Source organism: Panthera uncia (assembly GCF_023721935.1).
Source record: "Panthera uncia isolate 11264 chromosome D3 unlocalized genomic scaffold, Puncia_PCG_1.0 HiC_scaffold_8, whole genome shotgun sequence".
Classification (NCBI taxonomy): domain Eukaryota; kingdom Metazoa; phylum Chordata; class Mammalia; order Carnivora; family Felidae; genus Panthera; species Panthera uncia.
The window spans coordinates 80,871,050-80,893,354 of NW_026057586.1; the positions used below are offsets into that span (position 1 = coordinate 80,871,050).

The 22,305-nt window shown below is 49.0% G+C and overlaps 1 protein-coding gene across 2 annotated transcripts in view; it reads left to right on the forward strand.

Moving 5' to 3' along the window:
- Positions 1-22,305, forward strand: part of IQCD (IQ motif containing D) — a 24,588-nt gene continuing 2,283 nt past the window's right edge. Inside the window, exons 1-3 of one of the 2 annotated variants that reach the window (XM_049619307.1) lie at positions 1-252; positions 17,910-18,731; positions 20,914-21,147. In XM_049619307.1, coding sequence (XP_049475264.1) covers positions 18,003-18,731; positions 20,914-21,147 — 963 coding nt within the window. In that variant the 5' untranslated portion in view covers positions 1-252; positions 17,910-18,002. Of the gene's footprint in view, positions 253-5,410; positions 5,484-17,909; positions 18,732-20,913; positions 21,148-22,305 lie in introns of those variants that run through there. The other variant, XM_049619308.1, reaches the window with a different exon arrangement.

Below are 22,305 nucleotides of genomic sequence, written 5' to 3' on the forward strand. Positions count from 1 at the left end.
CCCCGCCTTCCTCATTCAGCCCAACCCAGGGAGACTCGCGGGCCTTTTCATTGGCGGAGGGTCAGAGAGGCGGTACTTCTTATTGGTCAGGCCTCAGGAGGTGGGGCGGATTGAGCGAAACAAGGAATGGAATGGTGAAAAAGAAAGTCAGTCAGACGCCGAGTCCCTCCTTCAGTGATTGGCGGGTAACCTAGCAACGCAGGTACAACGGAGTTAAGTAACTGCGTTGAGAAACCAGGGCGCTAGGAGCAGGTGAGTGACCCCGGTGGGGAAGGGCCGGGAATGAGCGGGAGATGGGGAATAGGATCCAGTCCGCTATCATTTGGTGCCTGAGGAATCAGTGGCCCGCACCGCGATGCTGTCCCTGCCCCAGAACCCTGCTCTCCAGCCCCTGCCTGTGTCCGGGCCTCCCTCTCCACTGCCTTCAAGGAGTACTGGCATCTTCTGTGTCCTTGCTTCTACTCTGCCTCCCCGCTCACCATCTTCACATCCCCGCTTCCTCATCCTTAATACGTGGATGATAGTAGTCAAGTGGAGTCACATCCTGGTTAACTAAGTTCAAGTCAAACATAGGTGATGGGGATGAGAGGGTAGTTTACAGGTTCCCTACCATTTCGCCCAAAGGCCATGCATTCCAGGAGGAGCATGCAAATCATCTCACTTGGGTGTGTTCAGATTAAGCCCTTTCGATTATATCATTGTTTTCCTGTTGTGCTAACGACATAACTTAATTCCCATTCTTGTCCTTAAAATGTGATTTCGTTGTGCATACTTCATTCAAAGGGTTAGTTGTTAAGGATTAAATGAATTGAGGCAATGAAAAGCTTGGCATGGAGCTGAGCAACGTAGTAAGTGCTCAGCAAACAGTGGCAATTTCTTTTCTTCCGAAAGCACATTTGTCCATTTGTCTTCCTGCTTCAAATGGATCAGGGGGAGTCGTTTTGTTCCATATCTCAAATATTCATAAGTGTTCACCAAATGCCTACTACTGGGTGCTGGGGTAGAGAAAACAGCAACAACAACAACGGAAACTAATTCCTGCATTCATGGAGCTTGTCTAATGTGGGAGATAGTCATTAATCTAGTAATATACAGATAAATGTAAAAGTACACCTGTGCAGGTGCATTTCTAGAACGGTGGAGCATGGAGGACGACAAATCCTTTCCTCAAAGAGCAACTGTAGCCCATCAATGGATAAATGGATTAAAAAAAAAAAAACACGCACAATGGAATATGATTCAGCCCGTAAGAGGGATGAAATTCTGATAAATGCTACAAGGACCATGGAGATCTAATGCTAGGTGAATATAAGCCAAGCACAAAAGGACCACTATGTATGATTCCACTTATATAAGATACCTAGAATAATCGAATTCATACAGACAGAAAGAATAGCAGAACGAAATAATGATACATGCTACAACATGGTTGAACCTCAAAACCACTATACCAAGTCAGGTCCATTGGCACCACTGACACTTCGGGATAGACGATTCTTTGTCGTAGAGGGCCATTCTGTGCAGGGCAGGATGTTTTAGCTTTATCCCCAGCCTCTACCCACTGTATATGCCCGTAGCGCCCTCTCCCAGCTGTGACAACCAAATATATATCCAAATTATTGTCAAATGTCTCCTGGAGGCCAGAGTCACCCCTCCTTAAAAACTACTGCGCTGGGGGGCGCCTGGGGGGCTCAGTCGGTTAAGCGGCCGACTTCGGCTCAGGTCACGATCTCACGGTCCGTGAGTTCGAGCCCCGCGTCGGGCTCTGGGCTGATGGCTCAGAGCCTGGAGCCTGTTTCCGATTCTGTGTCTCCCTCTCTCTCTCTGCCCCTCCCCCATTCATGCTCTGTCTCTCTCTGTCCCAAAAATAAATAAACGTTATAAAAAAAAAAAAAAAAAAACTACTGCGCTGGGGTGGCTGGTGGGGGCGGGCGGGGCTCAGTCAGCTGAGCATCCGACTCTTGATTTCAGCTCAGGTCATGATCCCAGGGTCGTGGGATTGAGTCCCGAGTGGAGCTCTGCATTGAGCGTGGAACCTACTTAAGATCCTCTCTCTCTCTCTCTCTCTCTTTTTTCCTCTCCCTCTGCTCCCCTCTTCTGCTCACACACTGTCTCTCCCTCAAATTGAAAACAAAATTACTGAGCTAAGCACAAAGTCAGATACGAACGATTTCATACTGTATGATTCCATTTATATGATTTCATTTGTATGATATATCCAGAAAAGTTAAATGTGGGAATAGAAATTGTTTGCAAATTAGCTCATGGGAAGTTGGGGGGAAGTGATAGAAATTTTGTGGTGATGCGGCATAACTTTGGACATTTACAAACAAGTCATGGAGTGGTACAATTACAATGGGCAAATCTTAGGGGATGTAAATTATACCTCAATAGAGTTTAAAAAAAAATTTACACCCATGATGAGTACCATGCAGAAAAGGTACAGAGGGTTTCCACAGATCACAGTGCCCTCTCTGTTCCAGTCTGGGGAGAGGTAGCCATTGAGCTGAGACTTGAAGGTTGAGAAAGAGCTAATCTAGGGGTTGGGAAATGGTTTCTGGGAAAAGGAACATCGTGTGTGAAGATCCTGCTGCTTTCAACACTTTATTTTTTATTTTTTTTATTTTTTTTTTTTAAGTTTATTTATTTTTGAGACAGAGAGAGACAGAGCATGAATGGGGGAGGGGCAGAGAGAGAGGGAGACACAGAATCGGAAGCAGGCTCCAGGCTCTGAGCCATCAGCCCAGAGCCCGACGCGGGGCTCGAACTCACGGACCGCGAGATCGTGACCTGAGCTGAAGTTGGACGCTCAACCGACTGAGCCACCCAGGCGCCCCTGAACACTTTAGAGACCAGTGTGGCTGCAGCACAGAGTGAGGGCAGGAGGGCTTTGAGGGATGGCTGGTCGGGGAGATTGAAGCCAATCAGAACAAATCTCATTAAAAGAGTGAAGGAGCTTCAACCTTCTCGCTCTGCTTGCCCTCTGTCCCTGCCACGGCTTCAGTCACCATCGGTGCAGTAACAGCTCTCACATTTCTGGGTCTTTCTGGGTCTTTCTTAAAATCTACTCCAGGGGCGCCTGGGGTGCCACAATCAGTTAAGCATCCAACCCTTGGTCTCAGCTCGGGTCATGAGCTCACAGTTCGTAAGTTCAAGCCCCATATCGGGCTCTGCGCTGATGGTGTAGGGCCTGCTTGGGACTCTGTCTCTCCTTCTCTCTGCCCCTACCCTGCTTGTGTGCTCGCTCTCTCTCTCTCTCTCTCTCACCAAAACAAATTAAATTAAAATTAATTAATTACATTGAATAATTAAAAACAATAACAATAAAACACAAAATCTACTCCAGATATCAACCACTCCGCCACATTTCACAGATGTCCCACCCAGGTGGCTGCTAGTCTACACATATATCGTGCCTAGAAAGAGGCGCCCCCTCCAGGCACACACAGCCCCACAGTTGGTAAATGGATAGCACGTTCTGCCATCAGTAAACACCCCAACCCCTCAACGCCTGCTTCTCTTCCAGTGTTCACCCTTTGGGTAAACACGGAAACAATCCGTCAGGCAACCTGAGCCAGGACTCTAAACACCATCCCCCACTTCCTTCTCCCCCAGCCCCCACAGCCACTCCTTCATCTCATCCACTGATTCGCCTGCTCGGTGTTCCTAGGGCCCATCCACTGCTTTGTCTCTGGTTGAGGCCACCCACGTCTCTTCCCTAGACACCGTGACAGCCTTCCAAACCTGATCCTTCTGTCTCCTTGCCCCTGCCAACCCTTTCACCACAATTATCCAGGCAGTAGATCTCGTCTCGTCGCTCACTCCCTGCTTAAAACTCCTCCCCCAGCCTTTCATGTCTCCTCTTGAGCAATGAGGGAAGATGCCACGGTTGGATTTTCTAACCAATCAAGTTAGGATGACTTTCTTATTCCCTGGCCCCCCCCCCCCGCCCCCCGTAAGGTTGTCGACAGGAAATGAAAATAGAAGGATAGCCAGATGACCAGGCTGGGACACGACAAAAAAGTACTGAAAATGGCAGGAAAGGCAGACTTGAGAAGGGGTGAGGTCTGAAGTCACTGTTCATGCCTCGTCTGGACATACACAAGTTGTTGCTAGAAGGCAAGAATCTGCCCCACCATTCCCTCTCCCAGACTGCACCCTCCACCCAGAAAGCCCCAGACAGCCTTAGATTGGAAGCAGTGGGGCGACAGAGACCCAGCATCAGTTTCCCTGCCTACGGGCTGGATAGGCTGTCCAGGGCATTTGCCCTACCCCTGAGCAAGGCATCCCTCCGGAACATTCTAGGCGCACGTGGTCAGATGTAAATGCCATGGTTTTACCTTGGGTTTTCACTTCATTTACAGTGAAAAATGGAAAAGGCTGAGTCTTCCTTGCTCTGTGCTAAATTCCTCCCCCCCACACACACACACCTTTTCCCTAGGAGACAAGAACTCAGAGCAATGAGGCACCACCTGATTTATGCTTCAACATATAATAATTATCACTCCCCTTTGAAGAGGACTTTTAACCCTCAACAGGGCTTTCTCATCTAGTAGATCAGCGCCCCTCCACCCAGTTGCCTTTTGATGTGGTTTGGACAAGTACTGTATCCCCAGATGCCAGAGAGATAAGGGACGTGCTCAGACTTATTCCAAGAGCTCCAACAGGGAGACTCATGCAGCTGGGTCTCCTGACACTCAGCTCGTGAACCTGATCTTGATTTCGTAACCGATGGCAGCTTTCGATGGCACGGATGTCAGCTCGTCAGACAGAGCTGAGCTGGCCAGGGACAGGCCTTCCTTCGAACCTGGATGGAGCGCTGGACTTGGCGGTGGGGGTGGGGGGAGGCAGGAATTTTATAGAAGAGCAAGGCCACTGTGGTCTAGGCCAGTGATTCTCCACCAGGGGCATCCCCCGACCTGCCACCCTCACCATGTGGGGATATTTGGCAATGTCTAGAGACATTTTGTCTCCAACTGGTCAGAATCGGTGATGAGAAAAATGTGCTACCTGCATCGAATGGGTAGAGGCCAGGGACGCTGCTACAGGGGGCGCCTGGGTCACTCCGTCCGTTAGGCATCGGACTTTGGCTCCGGTCATGATCTCACAGTTCATGGGTTGGAGGCCCACGTCGGGGTTCTGGGCTGACAGCTCAGAGCCTGGAGCCGGCTTGGATTCTCTGTCTCCCTCTCACTGCACCTCCCCCACTCACGCTCTGTCTGTCTGTCTGTCTCTCTCTCTCTCTCTCTCAAAGATAAACATAGAAAGAAAGAAAGGAAAAAAGAAAGAAAGAGGGAGGAAGGAAGAAGGAAAGAAAGGAAAAAAAGAAAGAAAAGAAAGAAAGAAAAAGAAAGAAAAAGAAAGAAAGAAAGAAAGAAAGAGAAAGAAAGAAAGAAAGAAAGAAAGAAAGAAAGAAAGAAAGAAAGAAACCTTGTCCCAGACTGATATTTCCATACAAGGCAAATGGTATTGCATGCGAACAGGTACGTGTGCACATAACCCTACTTCTCCCTTCAGGCCCTGGTTAGTGGAACTGAAAGGAAACGTGATTGCAAATCAAGATGATTTGAAATCAGGGGAAAGTATCTCTTTGACCTTAGCTTTCAAATAATAGCAGCACGTTATATTCTACAACCAATCAAATGCCTTTAGCGAGGGGGTGGGGGGGTGGCTTTCGAACACAGATTTTTTTTTCCCTTTAACCACAAACCAAAGAAATACATTTTCCTTCTCTGCTCAGCACACACGTGTTAATAACACATGAATACTTAACTACACGCCACGCACTCTAATAGTTCCCATTCTATTTCATTTATTTTTAACGCCAGTCCCAACTGGCGAATTGATTTCACTACTCACCGAAGGGTCGTAATCCTTGGTTTAAAAAAGACACTTCTTGAACGTAATCAAGCAGTGAGGAAAAACCAGTGTTTCGCATTTGATAAGATTAGGATTTAAATATTTTCTTAGGTGGAGGAAGTTTATTTTAGAAGAATCTAAATGCACCACTAGGAAATTCTTCCTTTTGTCTCAAACAGCCACAGGATACTACCCACAGTTGAATATAACCAGAAATAAACACGTCTAAAATGACATTTAACCAAAGGAGGAATTAAAAATCATGATGAATTAATTTGTAAGGAGGAGGAGACAGGAAACGGGACTCCAGTCCTCCTTCATCACCAACAGCAAAATGAAAATAATGTAGAAATCAGTCGAATTAAAAACAAACAGTAGGGGTGCCTGGGTGATTCAGTCCATTAAGCAGCCAACTCTTGGTTTCATCATGGGTCCTGATCTCACATTCCAAGAGTTCAAGCCCCACATCGGGCTCTGTGCTGGCGATGTGGCACCCGCTTGGGATTCTGTCTCTCCCTCTTTCTCTGCCCCTCTCCTGCTTGTGCCCCTCCTCCTTAAAATAAATAAATAAATAAACATTAAAACAATTTTTTAAAACAGTAAAAAAGAGTCAAAAGTCGTTCCATTTTGGCACTTTATAAACCCTTCTGCATACTGAGGAAAAATACATCTTCTATTTTAAGAAGTATTCAAATATTAATACTAAACCATAGGGGCGCCTGGGTGGCTCAGTTGGTTAAGCATGTGACTTCCGTTCAGGTCGTGATCTCACAGTTTGTGAGTTCAAGCCACATGTCAGACTTTATGCTGACAGCTCAGAGCCTGGAGCCTGCTTCCGATTCTGTGTCTCCCTCTCTCTCTGCCCTTCCCCTGCTCGCCTTCTCTCCCTTTCTCAAAAAAATAAATAAACATTAAAAAATACTAAATTATATTATTTTTGAAATCATAATAGAAGTAATAAAAGCTAGACATTATTTTTTTAACGTCTATTTATTTTTGAGAAACACAGAGAGAGAGCACGCACAAGCAGGGATGGGGCAGCGAGAGAGAGAGAGAGAGGGAGACACAGAATCCAAAGCAGGCTCCAGTCTCCGAGCTGTCAGCCCAGAGCCCGACACAGGGCTTGAACCCATGAATCGTGAGATCGTGACCTGAGCCGAAGTCGGACACTTCACCGATTGAGCCCCCCGGGCGCCCAAGCTGAACATTATTGAGCCAGGATTTCATGTCGTACTCATGACAGTTCTATTGAGTATGGGTTCCCTTACTATCCCCATTTTACAGATGAGGAAGCCAAAGCTTAGAGGGTTTGATCGACTTGCCCAAAGCCACACAGCAAGGATCTAGAACCCACAAACTTAATCACTGTGTGTGGTAGGCTCATGTTTTTCTTTTCTCCTTCACCAATGAGGAGATAAGGGCCCAGAAGGTCAAGTGAACTTGCCCAGGGCTGTAGCTATGGCCAATGTCCAGTAGAGAGCGTTCATTAAAATCAACAGTTTAGAAATCTGTCCCCAGGAGCACATTGCCTCCCAGCCTCCGTCACCACTCAGTGCCCTCTGTCTCCAAAGCACAGGGTAACGTTGGAGCCCACAGCCATGAAGTCATCACGGCAGATGAGATTCCGTCTGTTATCCGTTAATACCTCCAGCATTCGCTGCTAACAGCTCCAGCCTGGGAATCTTTTGCAAACCAAATATAACCCCCAAAACACAGGTTCTCCGAAAGGACATGAGAGGATTGGGTAATATTTCAAAAGTGGTGATAGAAAAAAAAAAAAAAAACTACGAAAAAGAAAAAAACAAATTGGATTTAAATCTTTTTATTTTAAAATTCCAAGCCCCGAGTACAGGGATGGGAAACAAATAGGCCAAATGCTGGCCCACAGTTTTCATTCTTAAAATATGACGCTATCTTCTGGTTCTAATTCAGGACATAACGTATTTCGTGAAGTAACATTATCATATGATGCCAACAGTTCCTTGTGAGGAAATGGGCTGGATTTGCCGTCTCTTCACTTATTCCACAGTGATTTGTTGAGTGTCCACTACGTGATCTTGGCTTGGGACAGCAGTCTCCGTCATGGATTCTCTACCCCTTTCCAGCCGCTCACTCTCTCCGCTCTAGACTTAGAAGGCTCAGATAAAGCATACAGAGTTCTGAAGAAAGCTATTTGCATGGTTGCCAGACCAGTGGGATCTCCTGAGACTAAAAGGGAAATTCCTGCTGTTTCAAAGGCAAAACCTCTGCCTATTACCCCAGCAAGTAGGTGGTAAAATCAGAACTAAGTGGCCAGGAATCCCTTAGCCATCAAAGATTTCTTTGAATCCCAAGAAGGAGCTCAGGTTAAGAATGAAGCAGAGAGTGTTAGGTCCTAAGGGCCTGGGGTGGGTGGCAATTGTAAAGCTCAGAAACGGGACAGAGCTGTCAAAAGTACATCAAATCAGGGGCGCCTGGATGGCTCAGTTGGTTAAGCTTCTAACGTTAGCTCAGGTCACGAACTCATGGTCCGTGAGTTCGACACCCACATCAGGCTCTCCTAACAGCTCAGAGCCTGGAACCCGCTTCAGATTCTGTGTCTCCCTCTCTCTCTGCCCCTCTGCGGCTCACTCTCACTCTCACTCAAAAATAAACATTAAAAAAAATTTTTTTTTTTTTTAATTTTTTTTTTTTTTTTTTCAACGTTTATTGATTTTTGGGACAGAGAGAGACAGAGCATGAACGGGGGAGGGACAGAGTCTAGAGAGGGAGACACAGAATCGGAAACAGGCTCCAGGCTCTGAGCCATCAGCCCAGAGCCTGACGCGGGGCTCGAACTCACGGACCATGAGATCGTGACCTGGCTGAAGTCGGACGCTTAACCGACTGCGCCACCCAGGCGCCCCAAAAAAAAAATTTTTTTTAAGTACTTGAAATCAACTACACAAATCGTGAAATCCACAACATGGTTTTATTCGATCTGAAATTGGGCGGGAACTGCAAATTCTCCTCTAGGGTAGGAAGTAAAAACAAATAGCATCTCTTGTGAAAACTTCCCTTTGTCATCTCCACCTCCAACCATATTTCCCACCCCAAACCATTCCTCCTTAGCTCTCTCCCATCTAAACCACAAGCAGCCTTTTTTGTCTAGTCATGGGAAGTAGCAGGAATGGAGCCAGGAAAGCAAAAAAAAAAACAAAAAAAATCTCAGTCGAAGCTACGAATCACTGAGGAAATATTTAGTTGTCCAGGAATGCACGTACTAGGAATTTTAAACAGTAGGCTGGTACTATAAGAGAGGGTGCGTTCAGTTCGTTTTGTTGGTTCAACGATACTTTTTGGAAGAGATGTATACACGTGGCACTAACACCACTTACATTGATTCTCATGGTGAGAAGCCTATGCTGAAGATCCTTTCCAATTACATCAATGAGAAAATCTGAGTTTGGTGTTAATAAGTCTTTTGTATGTTAGCCTTACATCCGGCAACTTGGCCATAATTGTGCGATTCCAGGAGCGTGTATAGAGATTCTTTGGGATTTTCTACATACGTAATCGTGTTATTTGCAGACAAAGATGGCTTTATTTCTTCCTTCCCAATCTGTATACACTTAATTCCTTTTCTTGTCTTATTGCATTAGCCGGGACTTCCAATATGGTGTTAAACAGGGAGCATAAGGGGGGATATTCTCGCCTTGTTCCTAACCTTAGGGAAAAAAACTTCTAGTTCCTCGCAATCGAGTATGATGCCAGCTGTAGGGCTTTTGTAGATGTTCTACATCCAGTTGCGGTAATTCCATGATATTCCTCATTTGCTGAGAAGTTTAGTGTCATCGTTGAATCGTGTGGGGTTTTGTCAAATGCTTTTTTGCATCTATTGACATGGTTTTCCTTTTTGTTGATGTGATGGATTACGTGAATTGAGTTTTGAATGTTGAATGGACCTTGCAGGCACAGGAGAAAGCCCACTTGGTTGTGGGATATAATTCTTTTTATACTTCAATTTGTGAATATATATTATATTATATATTATATATATTATCTTTTTATACTTCAATTTGTGAATATATATTATATATTATATATATTTGTGAATATATATACTTCAATTTGTGAATATTTTGTCAAGGATTGTTGCATCTATGTTTCTGAGAGATATTGGTCTGTAGCTTTCTTTTATTATAGGGTATTTGTCTGTTTTGGCATTACAATAAGGCTAGCCTCATAGAATCTGTTAGGAAATATTCTTTCTGCTTCTGTTTTCTGGAAGAAATGTTAAAGAACTGGTATAATTTCTTCCTCAAATAGTTGGTAGAATTCACCAGTGAAATCATCTAGGAGTTTTCTGTTTGGGAAAGTTATTAATTATTGATCAATTTCTTTACTATATAAAGGCCCATTGAGATTATCTATCTCTCCTCGTGAGAGTTTTTGTGATTGTATCTTCAAGGAATTGGTCCATTTCATCTAGGTTATCAAATTTATGGCCATAGAGGAGTTCATTACATTCCTTTATTATCATTTTAACATCCATGGGATCAGTAGTGATGGCCTCTCTTTCCTTCTTGACATTTGTAATTTATCTCTTCTCTCTTTTTTTTCGTATGTCTGTAACATCTCCCTGCCAGTTGCTAATCTCGCTTTTTAACAACAGAGATCTGGGCTCATGCTCATCGTCCCCGAGCAATAGCATCCAGCTAGAGTGAATTGATATCAGGATGTAGACATTCTTGTGTTCTCTGTGAGGACAGTGATACAGATTTTCTAGTTAGAAAGCTTCCTTTTTCATGAAAGTACTTAAGAATGAAAGTATACTTACACTTCAGGAAAAAAAAAAAAAAGTTGAGTTGGTAATAGTACGCTCTGGTCTATAGACTTGGCAGAAATCACAAAGGTGGCATGTTAGTGAGAGAGATTTGGACAACCCTGAATCAGAACTAACCCTCACGAAGGCTGCTCTCCTGACCCAGACCCCACGTTCTGCTTCCCACACGACGGCCTCATGCTGCTCGACAGTCCTGTGTCGTGATCAGTTACGACGGGTGTCTCGGTAATTAGTTTATAATAAGCTCCAAAGTAGGTGAATGATTGACTCGAAAACATAAAAGTCAATGAGAGATGATTCAAAGCTCACCCTAAAATAATTCAGCCACTCACTCATTTGCATCCTGATGCGCTCTCTCTCGAGCGGGGAGAGTGCGATGGGGCGACAGCTCTGTTGTCGCAAACTGTGTCTAATCCCAGGTGTGCCCACGGGAATGCGACACCAGCAAGAACACTGCTGGTGGGACGTGTACATATACCTATAACGACAAGTATGAGCATTCATATTGTAGCCGTTAAGTCGATTGAATGCTGTGGGAACCGGATCTGGGACCCGTCTGTCCACTGGGTCTCTGCTTGACGGGATCCACTGAAACTGGGCCGGCAAAGTATCACTGTGCTTGGGCCACTAGAAAAGTCGATCTGAAAATGGTAAGACCGGACAGTTGGAGTTACGGCGGGGGGGCAGGCTCTCCAGAAAGGTTGCCTGGGCTGAGACCCCAGCGTGGCCGCTTAGTAGCTATAAATTCATGGAGACATCTCACCTTCCTCTCTGCCTCCCTTTCCCTGTCTGTGAGTAGAACTAATGAAAACACCTACTTCGTAAGGTTGTTGTAAGGAATGAAGGAGTTAATACACCCAAGGCATTTAAAAAAATTTTTTTTTAACGTTTATTTATTTTTGAGACAGAGAGAGAGCATGAACAGGGGAGGGGCAGAGAGAGAGGGAGACACAGAATCTGAAACAGGCTCCAGGCTCTGAGCTGTCAGCACAGAGCCCGACGCAGGGCTCGAACCCACGAACCGTGAGATCATGACCTGAGCCGAAGTCGGACGCTCAACCGACCAAGTCACCCAGGCGCCCCACACCCAAGGCATTTAGAACAGTGTTGGGTATGGAATCAGTTGCCAAGAGTTAGCTAATATCAAAATGTCGTTCTTTGCAATGAGATTCCCCCCCCCCCCCGACCACACTCCAGTTTTGTTTAACCCCCTCTGCCTCCATGTACCATTGTGAGATGTGCGGGGTAGTTGCAAGGGTCGGGTTTTCTTCCTCTTTTTCTCCCCAAGGGGAAGAAAATGTAATTTCGCTCAAACCCTTTTTTTTCTTTTCTCAAAATGTTCTGAGAGTGAAAAGTAATAAAATATCCAAGAAGCCCATTTGAATGAAGACGAGGTATAATTTGCATGATAAAGATATATTTCCATTTATAAAGTTCATCAGCAGAATTAATGACAAATAAAGGGAAGACCCAATTAAAGTTCCCCATCCATTAACAACCTTGCTTCACTCTCAGGGCAGGAATTTTAAAAAGAGAGGCTTAAGTTGGAAATGATTTAAATATTAAGGTTGGTGGCATTAAAAAGGACATGAAATGATCATATTAGGATTCAAGGGAAAGAGATTCTCCAGTGACTTTTGTCATCAGAGCGAGATGCATTTCCCCCCCGAATCGTCGTTCCGCTGGCTTCTCTGTGTTCACCCAAATGAGCTGTCAAACACTGATGGGCGTCATCATAATCAAAGAAAACAAGTTTGCCCTTTAAAGCAAAAGAGGCAATTTGGCTGAAAGCAAATTGGAAACATTTCATAGAACGTTGCATTTCCAGCTGCAATCTCTGAAGAGTTCAGGTGTTTTCTGATTTACGCCTGAGAGCTTTGGGGGACAATGGGAGAGCTTCGTGAAGCACTTTGTTCACGTTCATCCCGTGGCCACGGAGCAAAGATCTTCAGAGGGGCCGAGGAAGCTCCCTGGCTGTCCCTGAAACATGATCTTCGGCGGGGGGCGGAGGGGGGGGGGAAGCCTTAAGGGGATTCACGAGATTGAGATTGACGAGATTGACGGGGGGAGCAGAAAGTGGGGCGGAGAAACAAAGAAATGCCAGGTAGGGCCCTCCTCGCCTCCACTCCCAGAGCCTTCTGACTTTGGGACCCATTTTGCCTGGCCGAGGAAGCAAGGGTCCTTAGCATCTCATCTGGCTGCCTTTCTTCCTTGCTCGTGGTCACTCGAGATGTTCCTCGGATTCCCGCTCTTCTGTTCGTGTCCTCCGGTTCGGGGAACTGAATATCTCTCGGGGCTTCAAGCGTCCGCGACTCCTCCCTCTGCATTTATGTCTCTGTCCCCAAGGCCTCCCAGGACCCCCTGGATGTGTGTTGTCAGATGCCTAGAGCACGCTCAGCTAGGCTTCTTTGATTGTAAGCAACAGACACCGACCGTGGCTAAGCACTCTCTCTCTTGCTCTCAAAAATAAATAGACTTTAAAAAAACACACAAAAAGGGGCGCCTGGGTGGCTCCGTCGGTTGAGCATCCGACTTCAGCTCAGGTCACGATCTCGCGGTCCATGAGTTCGAGCCCCGCGTCAGGCTCTGGGCTGATGGCTCGGAGCCTGGAGCCTGCTTCCGATTCTGTGTCCCCCTCTCTCTCTGCCCCTCCCCCGTTCATGCTCTGTCTCTCTCTCTGTCTCAAAAATAAATAAACGTTAAAAAATAAAAAATAAAAAAACACACACAAAAAAACAAAACCGAGGGGCGCCTGGGTGGCTCAGTCCGTTGGGCGACCAACTTCAGCTCAGGTCATGATCTCACCGTCTGTGAGTTTGGGCCCCACGTCGGGCTCTGTGCTGACAGCTCGGAGCCTGGAGCCTGCTTCGGATTCTGTGTCTCCCTCTCGCTCTGCCCCTCCCCCGCTCACTCTCTGTCTCTGAAAAATGAATAAATCTTAAAAGTATATTTAAAAAAAAACGAGTTCTTTGTCCTCCCTTCCACACCTCCTTCCCCCCAATTTGTCTAGTCCCTCAAAAGGGCCCAATCTTTCTCTCCCAGTCCCCCAAACGCAAAACAGTCTCACTCATCAAGTCCTGATGACTCCTTCTTTTTTTTTTTTAAAGTTTATTTATTTTTGAGACAGAGAGAGACAGAGCATGAACAGGGGAGGGTCAGAAGAGAGAGGGAGACATGGAATCTGAAACACGCTCCAGGCTCTAAGCTGTCAGCACAGAGCCCCACACGGGGCTTGAACTCACGGACCGAGAGATCAGGACCTGAGCCGAAGTCGGACGCTTAACCGACTGAGCCACCCAGGCGCCCCTTGATGATCCGTCTTCAAAACGTTTCTTGCATCCACAGCATATGACAAGGAGAAGGGCACAGGGAACCTGGAGGTGGCAGGCCCAGCCCTCGCCCCAAGACGATGTTGAGATGTTTTTTTCAGTGCCGGGTATGTAGCCGTGATCAAAATAGATAAAGCCCCTGACTTCATTGGAGCTCACCTTTTAGGGGAGGGGGAAAGACAGACTATAAACAAACAGGCCCATATACCGATGTCAGACGGTGAGAACCTAGCTGGGAGAAAAGCAAACAGGATAGGGGGAAAGGGAGGGCAGGGAGGGCAAGGAGGAGGAGAGGGTTTACGTTTTATGAAGGAAATCCGGAGAGCACTCACTACTACACCAGGATTTGAGCAGAGGAGGAAGTGCGGGAACGAGCTTTGCAGATATTTAGATGAATGCTCCAGCCCTGGGGCTTGGCGGGGGGCAAGGGTCGTGGTGCACAGACAGCAAGTGCAAAGGCCCTGTCAGAGGCTGGAGCACATTTGACATGTTCGGGGAACAGCAAAAGGGTCGGTCTGAGTGCAGAAGAGCAAGTGGTCGCAGCAGCCAGATTACGTAGGGCCTTCTAGGTCGTTGTAAGGACTTTGGCTTTTATCCCGAGTGAGATGGGGAGCTGTTGGCAGCAGGGGGTTCTGGTAAATGTCCAACAACCAGTTTGGTGGGAGGGGGCACTGATCTGTAGTATTCGCCAATTTCCGTGTGTAAATACTCCCACCATGACTGATTTCAAACTACTGATGGCTTGGGGCACCTGGGTGGCTCAGTTGGTTGAGCACCTGACTCCTGGTTTCGGCTCAGGTCACCGATCTCACGGTTCCTGAGTTCGAGCCCCACATCGGGCACTGCACAGACAGTGCGGAGTCTGCTTGAGATTCCCTCTCTCTACCTCTCTCTCTCTCTTTCTCTCAAAATAAATGAAACAAACTTAAAAAAAAAAAAGTCAAGTTACCAATGGCTTAACAGGAACCTCACAAATACCCTGAAATTTTAATAACCGGTCCTCGTGAGCTGGATTTTGAACAGAGGAGTAAAAGAATCTGACGTTTTAAAAGGCTCCCTCTGGCTGCTGTGATGAGACCGTGGAGGACGTGGGCGGAAGCAGGGTTACCAGTGAAGAGGTTCTCACAGTCATCTGGGTAAGAGATGATGGACCCTTGGAAGGTCCAGTGGCTGAATGACATCAGGAATAGCATTCCTGCAGTTTCCTTGTCATTCACAAAGTGGCTGCCACTGCTCCAGCATTAAAGCCCAAGTTCAAGGAACGGAGGTGAAGCCAACAATGTCTTTCTTTTGTATGGGGAAGGTAAAAGGTTTCCTAGAAGCCCCTAGAAAACTTCTCTATCTCATTGGCTTTAACAGTGTCTATAGCCACTCAGAACTGTAAAGGAGGTTGAGAAGTTGAGGATTGAATATTTCCAGCCACTATATTACAGGCAAGCAAGAAGGAAGGAGGTTGGGATGGGGATGGTGGCTGCCACAAAGAGGCTGGCCTTATAAGAATCAACTACAAGAATTTGACCCAGCCTGGAAGCCCAGGCAAGTCTTCCCTGAAGAAGTGACAATGTGAACTGAGATCTGAGTGCAAATAATTAGTAATGAGGAGGGAGAAGAATGTTTCAAGAAGACGAAAAGAGCATGTGCAAGGGCCCTGAGGTGGAAGGTTTATAATACCCCAAGCTCTCTACTTGCCACAACCCTTTCCCTACAAATCATCCATTACGACCAATCTTTCTTGAAAATCTGAGTTGATCCTGTTACCTGTTTCCTAAAATCAAAATGGATCCCAATCTCCTACAAGATAAACTCCAAAGTCCCCACTCTATGTTGAAAGCTGGGCATGATCTCAACCTATTCTGTGATTACAGCTTTATGCCCTTCCTCCTAGAGTTGTTGAACTTTCACGCGTGCGTGTTTCATATTCCAAACTAGGTTATAAACTCTGGCAGGACAGGAACCATTCCTTGTATCTCTTTTATATCCCCAGGAGCTCAATAAATACCCAGATAGATGACCCTTACTGCAGGGAGCAGAAGGAGACGTAAGCAGACCAGTTAAGAAGCTCTTTCATCATCCGAGTGAGAGATGATAAGGCCCTCACTCGGTGGCACAAAGGCTGCCCGGAAGGAAAGGAAAGGAGGGGGCGCTGTCAGAGAAAGAACGAAGAGACTGGGATGGGGGGGGGGGGAAGGAGAGTGTGGGGTGGCACTCAGGTTTCCAGCTCGAGCAAGTCGGATGGCAGAATTGCCAATCGCCAGGACAAAGGATAAGGAAGGAGCAGGGTAAGGGCTGGGGACGCGGTGAGGTCCCTCTTAGACATGGTATGTTGGGAGGCCCAGCCAATCCTGGGCAGGAGGCAGGAGGCAAGTCCGATGGTACATCTGGATCTCCGGCCAAGCCCAGACACTCAGACCAGGAAATCACCACAGTCCTGGACCTGGGATCGGGGTTCCCTGGGTTAATAATGCTAGTTATTATTTATTGAGCACTTACCACATACAGGCCCTGTGCCAGCAACTTCTCACCGGATCTTAAGATCTCAGTTTTATGGCTGAGGAAGCCCCGGCTTAGGAGGATTGGACAAGTAGCCCAGGGTCCCCCCAGCAAGGGTCTAAACCCAAGTGGGGCTATTGCGAAGCTAGTACTCAGCCATTGTGCCAGGTAGACAACATCCATGATCGATGTCTGATCGCTGCCACAAATTTCTCAGAGTCTTTTCAACTTTTTATTTTGTAATGACCGTAGATTTACGGAAAAGTTGCAAAGATAGTTCAGGATTCCCAAATGCCCTGTACTCAGCTCTCCCAACGTTAATATCTTCAATAACCGTGATGGGTCTGTCCGTCAACACCAAGAAACTAACGTTGGTACAATGCTGTTAACGACACCATCGGCTTGGTTTGATTTTACATTTTCCTACTAATGTCCGTTTCCCATTCCAGGATCCAGTCCGAGATACAACATCACACGTAGCGAAGCAGGTTCGAAAGACCGTGTTTCAAAGTCACTGTTCGCGCCCCCCCCCCCCCGACTTTTAAAATCCATACTTAAAAACCAGCGCAGATGTGCTGTGCTGGTCCCAGTCCCATTTGCTCGCAGCCGCATTGTTCCCTCTGTCCCTGTGCTGCTCTGTCTCTGGGCTGCTGACACCTGCAGGCTGCTGTGCCCACTCGTCTTGTCCTCTGGCTTCCCCCTGGGTTTGGCCGATGGGAGGCGCTGGTGTCGGATTGGAGGGTGGGAGGAAGAAGAAACCACAGTATTTCCTCTTCTCTCTGCTTTGGGGGGCGTTTCCAGCGGTGGCCACAGCTCCTGGGGGGGCTATAGCTCCGCCTGGACAGGAAGTGGGTGTGGTTCCAGCTTCCCCTGGGTGACCCTCGTCCTCCAAGCTCACCACCAGCTCCTTCTGTGGTGGCCTCCTGCCGTTGACTGTGGCTGGGTGGCTTCCCCTTCCCTGGTTAGCCTCTCAACTCTTTCCATCACCCGTGTAACTGGCTTTCTATATTTAGATGCTTTAAAAAAAAAAAAAATTCAATAGCATTGACTTTTATTCATTCATGTTAAGTCACCCGAAACGATGTCTGTTGCGATTAAATGCTCATTAATGTAAATGGCTGAACAAACCCATTTCCGGGGACACTTAATATCCTACCTAGTTAAGTCGCTTCAACAGAATGGCGTCTGCTCTCCCGGCTGCGCCCTGCCTGACATCTGTGCCTGAGACCCACCTCTACGCTTGGTCCTCCTTCCCTCGTGTCCGATGCCCTCACAACGCTAGAAACCGCCTTCAGTGAGAGGTTCTGCGTAAAAGCTGCGGGGCACCCGGGACGAGCTCTCGGCGTTGACGGTCTGTGGCCGCTGCGGCCACAGCAGCCACATTCGTGCAGCACCGTGCCACTAACCGCTTACTCCTTCCTTCGCAGGGTCGCCAGAGCCACTAACGGCAGGAGACCTACGTAGTCTGCTAACGTCTGCGCCTCCCAGGGCGCACAGGGGCAAGGGAGACCGCTCGGAAAATGGCTCTCGATGTCCTCGCCGTGGCCCCTCTCTACCAGGGCCCTGACATCAACAGAATGAGGCTCACGGCAGAGCTGTCCAAAAAGCCGGCCTCCCCGCTAAAACCCTTGGTCCCCTCGAAGTCCAAACTCACTACCATCGAGACCAAGAGGGTCATGTCCGTACTGGACGAGACCATCCACAAGGTGGAGCTGGTGACCCTGCTCTCACACTTGGCTTCCAAGGACGAGGCTCTGGAGGGGATTCTGGGAGGGGACGTCAGGAGGGCGGTGAGAGAGCACGAGGACCTGTGTCGCAGCCTCCTGGACAGTGTCGCTTACCTGCAGGATAAGGAGAGGCGGCTGCAGGAGGAGGAAGAGTCTGAGGATGAGGGATGGCTCAGAGACCGCCTCCTCTCCGTGCAGCTGCAGAAATCCAACCTACTGCCGCTCATGGAGCACATCAGAGAGTCCACCAAGGACGTCCTGAGACTCTTGCTCGATAACCCGCAGGCGGCAAAGCTCTCGGAGACGCACGCGCTGGGCAGAAGCGCAGAAGCCCAGCGTTTTATTGACTGCCTGATGGAACTGCGGGGCTTCCTGTTCGAGAAGCTACTCACCAGCCCCATGGAAGCCAGGGAGAAGACTCAGTTCATACAGGATGTCAGTAGACAGAACAGGAGGAACCAGGACATCATTGATGCGCTGGAGAATGAGTTGGCGGCGAGCATGAAGAACAGGGACGCAGAGGTATCGGTCAGACCGTGGAAGGGGCCACACGGAGAAGCCAACCCTTTCGGCGGCCGGGTTTTTGTCTCGGTGACTTAAACGCCTGCTGTCATTCACTCACCCCACGCGTACTGTTAGGAGCACTTACTAGGTGCCGGGTCTCATAAATGAGTCCCCATTGTCCCTGCCTCATGCAGTGTGGGGGAAGGTAGGTCTTAAAGACCTGATTTCGTTACGGTTTTGAGAAAATATGACGGAGGGTAAGCGCAGGGTGCCATAGGACAGTGTGACAAGAGACCCAAAGGGTCAGAGACATCAGAGCCAACGCTGAAGAACGAAAGGGAGTGAACCAGGCAAGAGAGGGAGGAGGAACAGGCCAGGCCAGCAACAGGCGAGCTCTTTCTACAAAGGGCTGGGGAGTAAGTACTTTAGGGTTTGCCAGAAGACCACACGGTACCTTTGAGGCCTCATCGACGAATGTGATCTCTGTTCGGAGGGCGAGGGGCAGATGGCACAGGTGGAAGCTCTAGAAGGATTTTGAAGAAGGGGGAACGATAACATGATTCCAGCCTAATAACCATCCGGGATGCACACGTATGTATGATGCTGTGCATACGTTTGCTCAGTAGAGCCTTACAGAGTCCCCATGAGGTGGTATCCAAGTATAGGTTTGGCTCCCAAGACAGACCCAAGATGACAGCGGCTTAGTCAAGATGGAAATGTGTTTCTCTCTAGTGGGAAAGCTGGAGCAGTCACAGAAGCTCTGCCTTGTAAATTCGTCAGGGCTCCAGGCTCCTTCCGTCCGGCCTTTCTGCTGCCCCTCCCCCCACCCCCCCCCCCCCCCCCCCCCCCACACACACAGGGCTTCTAACCATGGACCCAGAAGACCCCCATCATGTCACCGCTGGTCCAGCCAACAGGAGGCAGAAAGGGGAGGAGGGCCTTGACCCTGGCCCTTTGGGGATGCAACCTGGAAGTAGCCCACGGCCACGGATCTTAGCCACACCCTGTGGCTGGCTTTGCTGGGAAGGGTCGTCCGTGCCTGGGGCCACGTTTCCCAGGAGTATTCTGCTCCACAGCCTTGGCACTGCCATTTCCAGCCCCCTGTGATACACAGAGCACGAGGCCCTGCAAAACTGTTTGCCACCCGGCCTCCCCCACGCCCTAGCTCAGGCTGAACCTCCTTAGGTTCTCACTGAATTTGTCCTTGAAAGCAGAGTTTGTTGATGAATGTTTATGCGATTATTTATCTGGTGATTTGATTCGGGTCTGGCACCCCATAAGAGGACGGGGGCCTTGTCTCTTTCGGCCCGGGGCGCTCGGTCAGGGGAGACCACGCACAGGTTGGAAGAGCGCCAGCGAGGGACAGGGAGAGGGGCCCCAAACAGCTTAGTGGGTCCCATTCGGGTGGTGGAGACGGCTTGGGCTTCCAAGTTGGACGGATCTGGGCTCAAATTCCATTTCTCCGGGTTGACAAGTGTTATCGTGTCACTTGGATCTCAGTGTGAAATGAGAGGGTGACGCCCTTGGGCTGCCGCGGGGTCAAGAGAAGCTCAGACCCCCAGGGGTCCCCCCTGCCAGTTGACCCCAGCCCCCCAGGCTGCTGGCGGGAGCCAGTCACAGCACTGCTGTGCTCACAGGGAGACTCCGGGGCTTGTGACCAGCCTTTGGAGCTTATTTACAGAATGGCCCCATCCTCCACCCCCATTCCTGTTCTAGAACCTTCTGAGGGCGGTTTTGTCCCTCAAGCATTAGCGGGGGGCAATCCCCACAGTACGTGTGTCTCGTGCTCTCATGAAACACTCCTAGTGTCTCTGCCGACGGAATACTCCTGTTCTGTGCCACTGTCCAGACCTGCCCAGAGGCCTCGCCCCAGCTTGCCTGTGCCCATCACTCAAGCCAGGAGACAGAGGGGGTGGCCAAGCACATGGGGTCCGGATCAGACAGACCTGGCTTCAAGTACCCCCACCCCTCCCCGGCTCAGCTGTACAGCCCCAGACAGATGAGCCGATGCCCTTGAGCCTCAATTGCCTTGGCTGTGATCAGGCGGTCTCCGTCCCCCTTGGGCACTGGGGGCGGGGTTCCGCCAGGTAACAGCGCAGGTTGCCGGCTCCCCCCCGCAAGGGAGCGTGTGGTACCAGTTCTCCTGCGACTATCGGGCATCACGTAGGTAATGATGGAGCCTCTCGTCTTCCTGGCCCAGGTGGAGAAAGAGAACTTCGTGATCCAAGAACTGAAAAACCACCTGCACCAGGTGCTCAGGCTCTCCGAGAACAACCTCCTTCGCACCAAGCAGGAGGCCGAGAAGCAGCAGAAGGCAGACTTCCGGGCCTCGCAGGCCAGGGTGGCCAAGATCCAGCAGGAGATACTGCTGCTGAGGTCACAACACCACAACCTGGTCGTGGAAAACCGGGAGGCAGAGCAGGCACTGAGGAAGGTACGGGGGACAGCAGGGAGGGGACAACGGAGGCCCCGGGGGGCAGGGGAGGGGTGGTCTAGCAGGAGGGCGGGGCAGGGTAGGCCTCCCCCAGCCGGACAGGGAACAGCTCCCCTGAGGAGGAGGGCTTGGGAACAGGGGAAGTGCAGGAATGAGCCAGTGTCTACCCCCCACCCCCTGTGCTACACATGGGCCTGGGGGCTGGGGCGGAGACACTGGTCCTATCCTCCTGCACGCTGGCTGTGTGACCCTGGGCGAGTGCCTTAACTACTCTGAGCCCCAGAGGGATGATAATACCCACCTTGTCGTGCAAAGGACCTGAAGGAGCTCCTAAACCTCAGGCGAATTTCGTAATTCCCTCCAGCCCGTGTTGCCATCTTTAAGACGAAAGTGAGCAGATCGGTCTAATGGGTCATTAGGAGAATCGAATGAGACGGTAGGGGAAAGTGAGTGCATTAAGTGCTCAGGACACATCACTTCTCTTGCCTTCTCCAGCATCTCCTCTGGGCCCTGGGCCTGCACACACCCAGCTTGCTTCCAGATCTCTTTCCTCATAAAGGAATTCTCTAATACTTGTTCCCAGTTTTCGTCTTAGTGTCATGACTCCTGAGCATCTGATGGAAGCCGTGGGCCTCTGCTCCGTAGGAAGGCACAGATACACCTGCACGTCCGGGGGGCGGTTCTGGGGGGGCACAGGCCCTCTGCAGCCAGCCCGTCCATGGTGCCCAAGTCAAGAGCTCTTGCCCTGTAGGATTAGGGAGTTGGTTTATTTGTTCTTCACTGAAATTCACATAACATAAACTTAACCACCAAAAGAAATTTTTAATGTTTATTTTTGAGAGAGACAGAGAGACAGAGCGTGAGCCTGGGAGGGGCAGAGAGAGAGAGAGAGAGAGAGGGAGACAGAATCCAAAGCAGGCTCCAGGCTCTGAGCGGTCAGCACAGAGCCCGACGTGGGGATCGAACCCACGAACCGTGAGATGGTGACCTGAGCCAAAGTCGGACCCTTAACTGACTGAGCCATCCAGGCGCCCCTAAACTTAACCATTTCTTTTTTTAACGTTTATTTATTTTTGAGACAGCGAGAGACAGAGCATGAACGGGGGAGGGGCAGAGAGAGGGAGACACAGAATCAGAAGCAGGCTCCAGGCTCTGAGC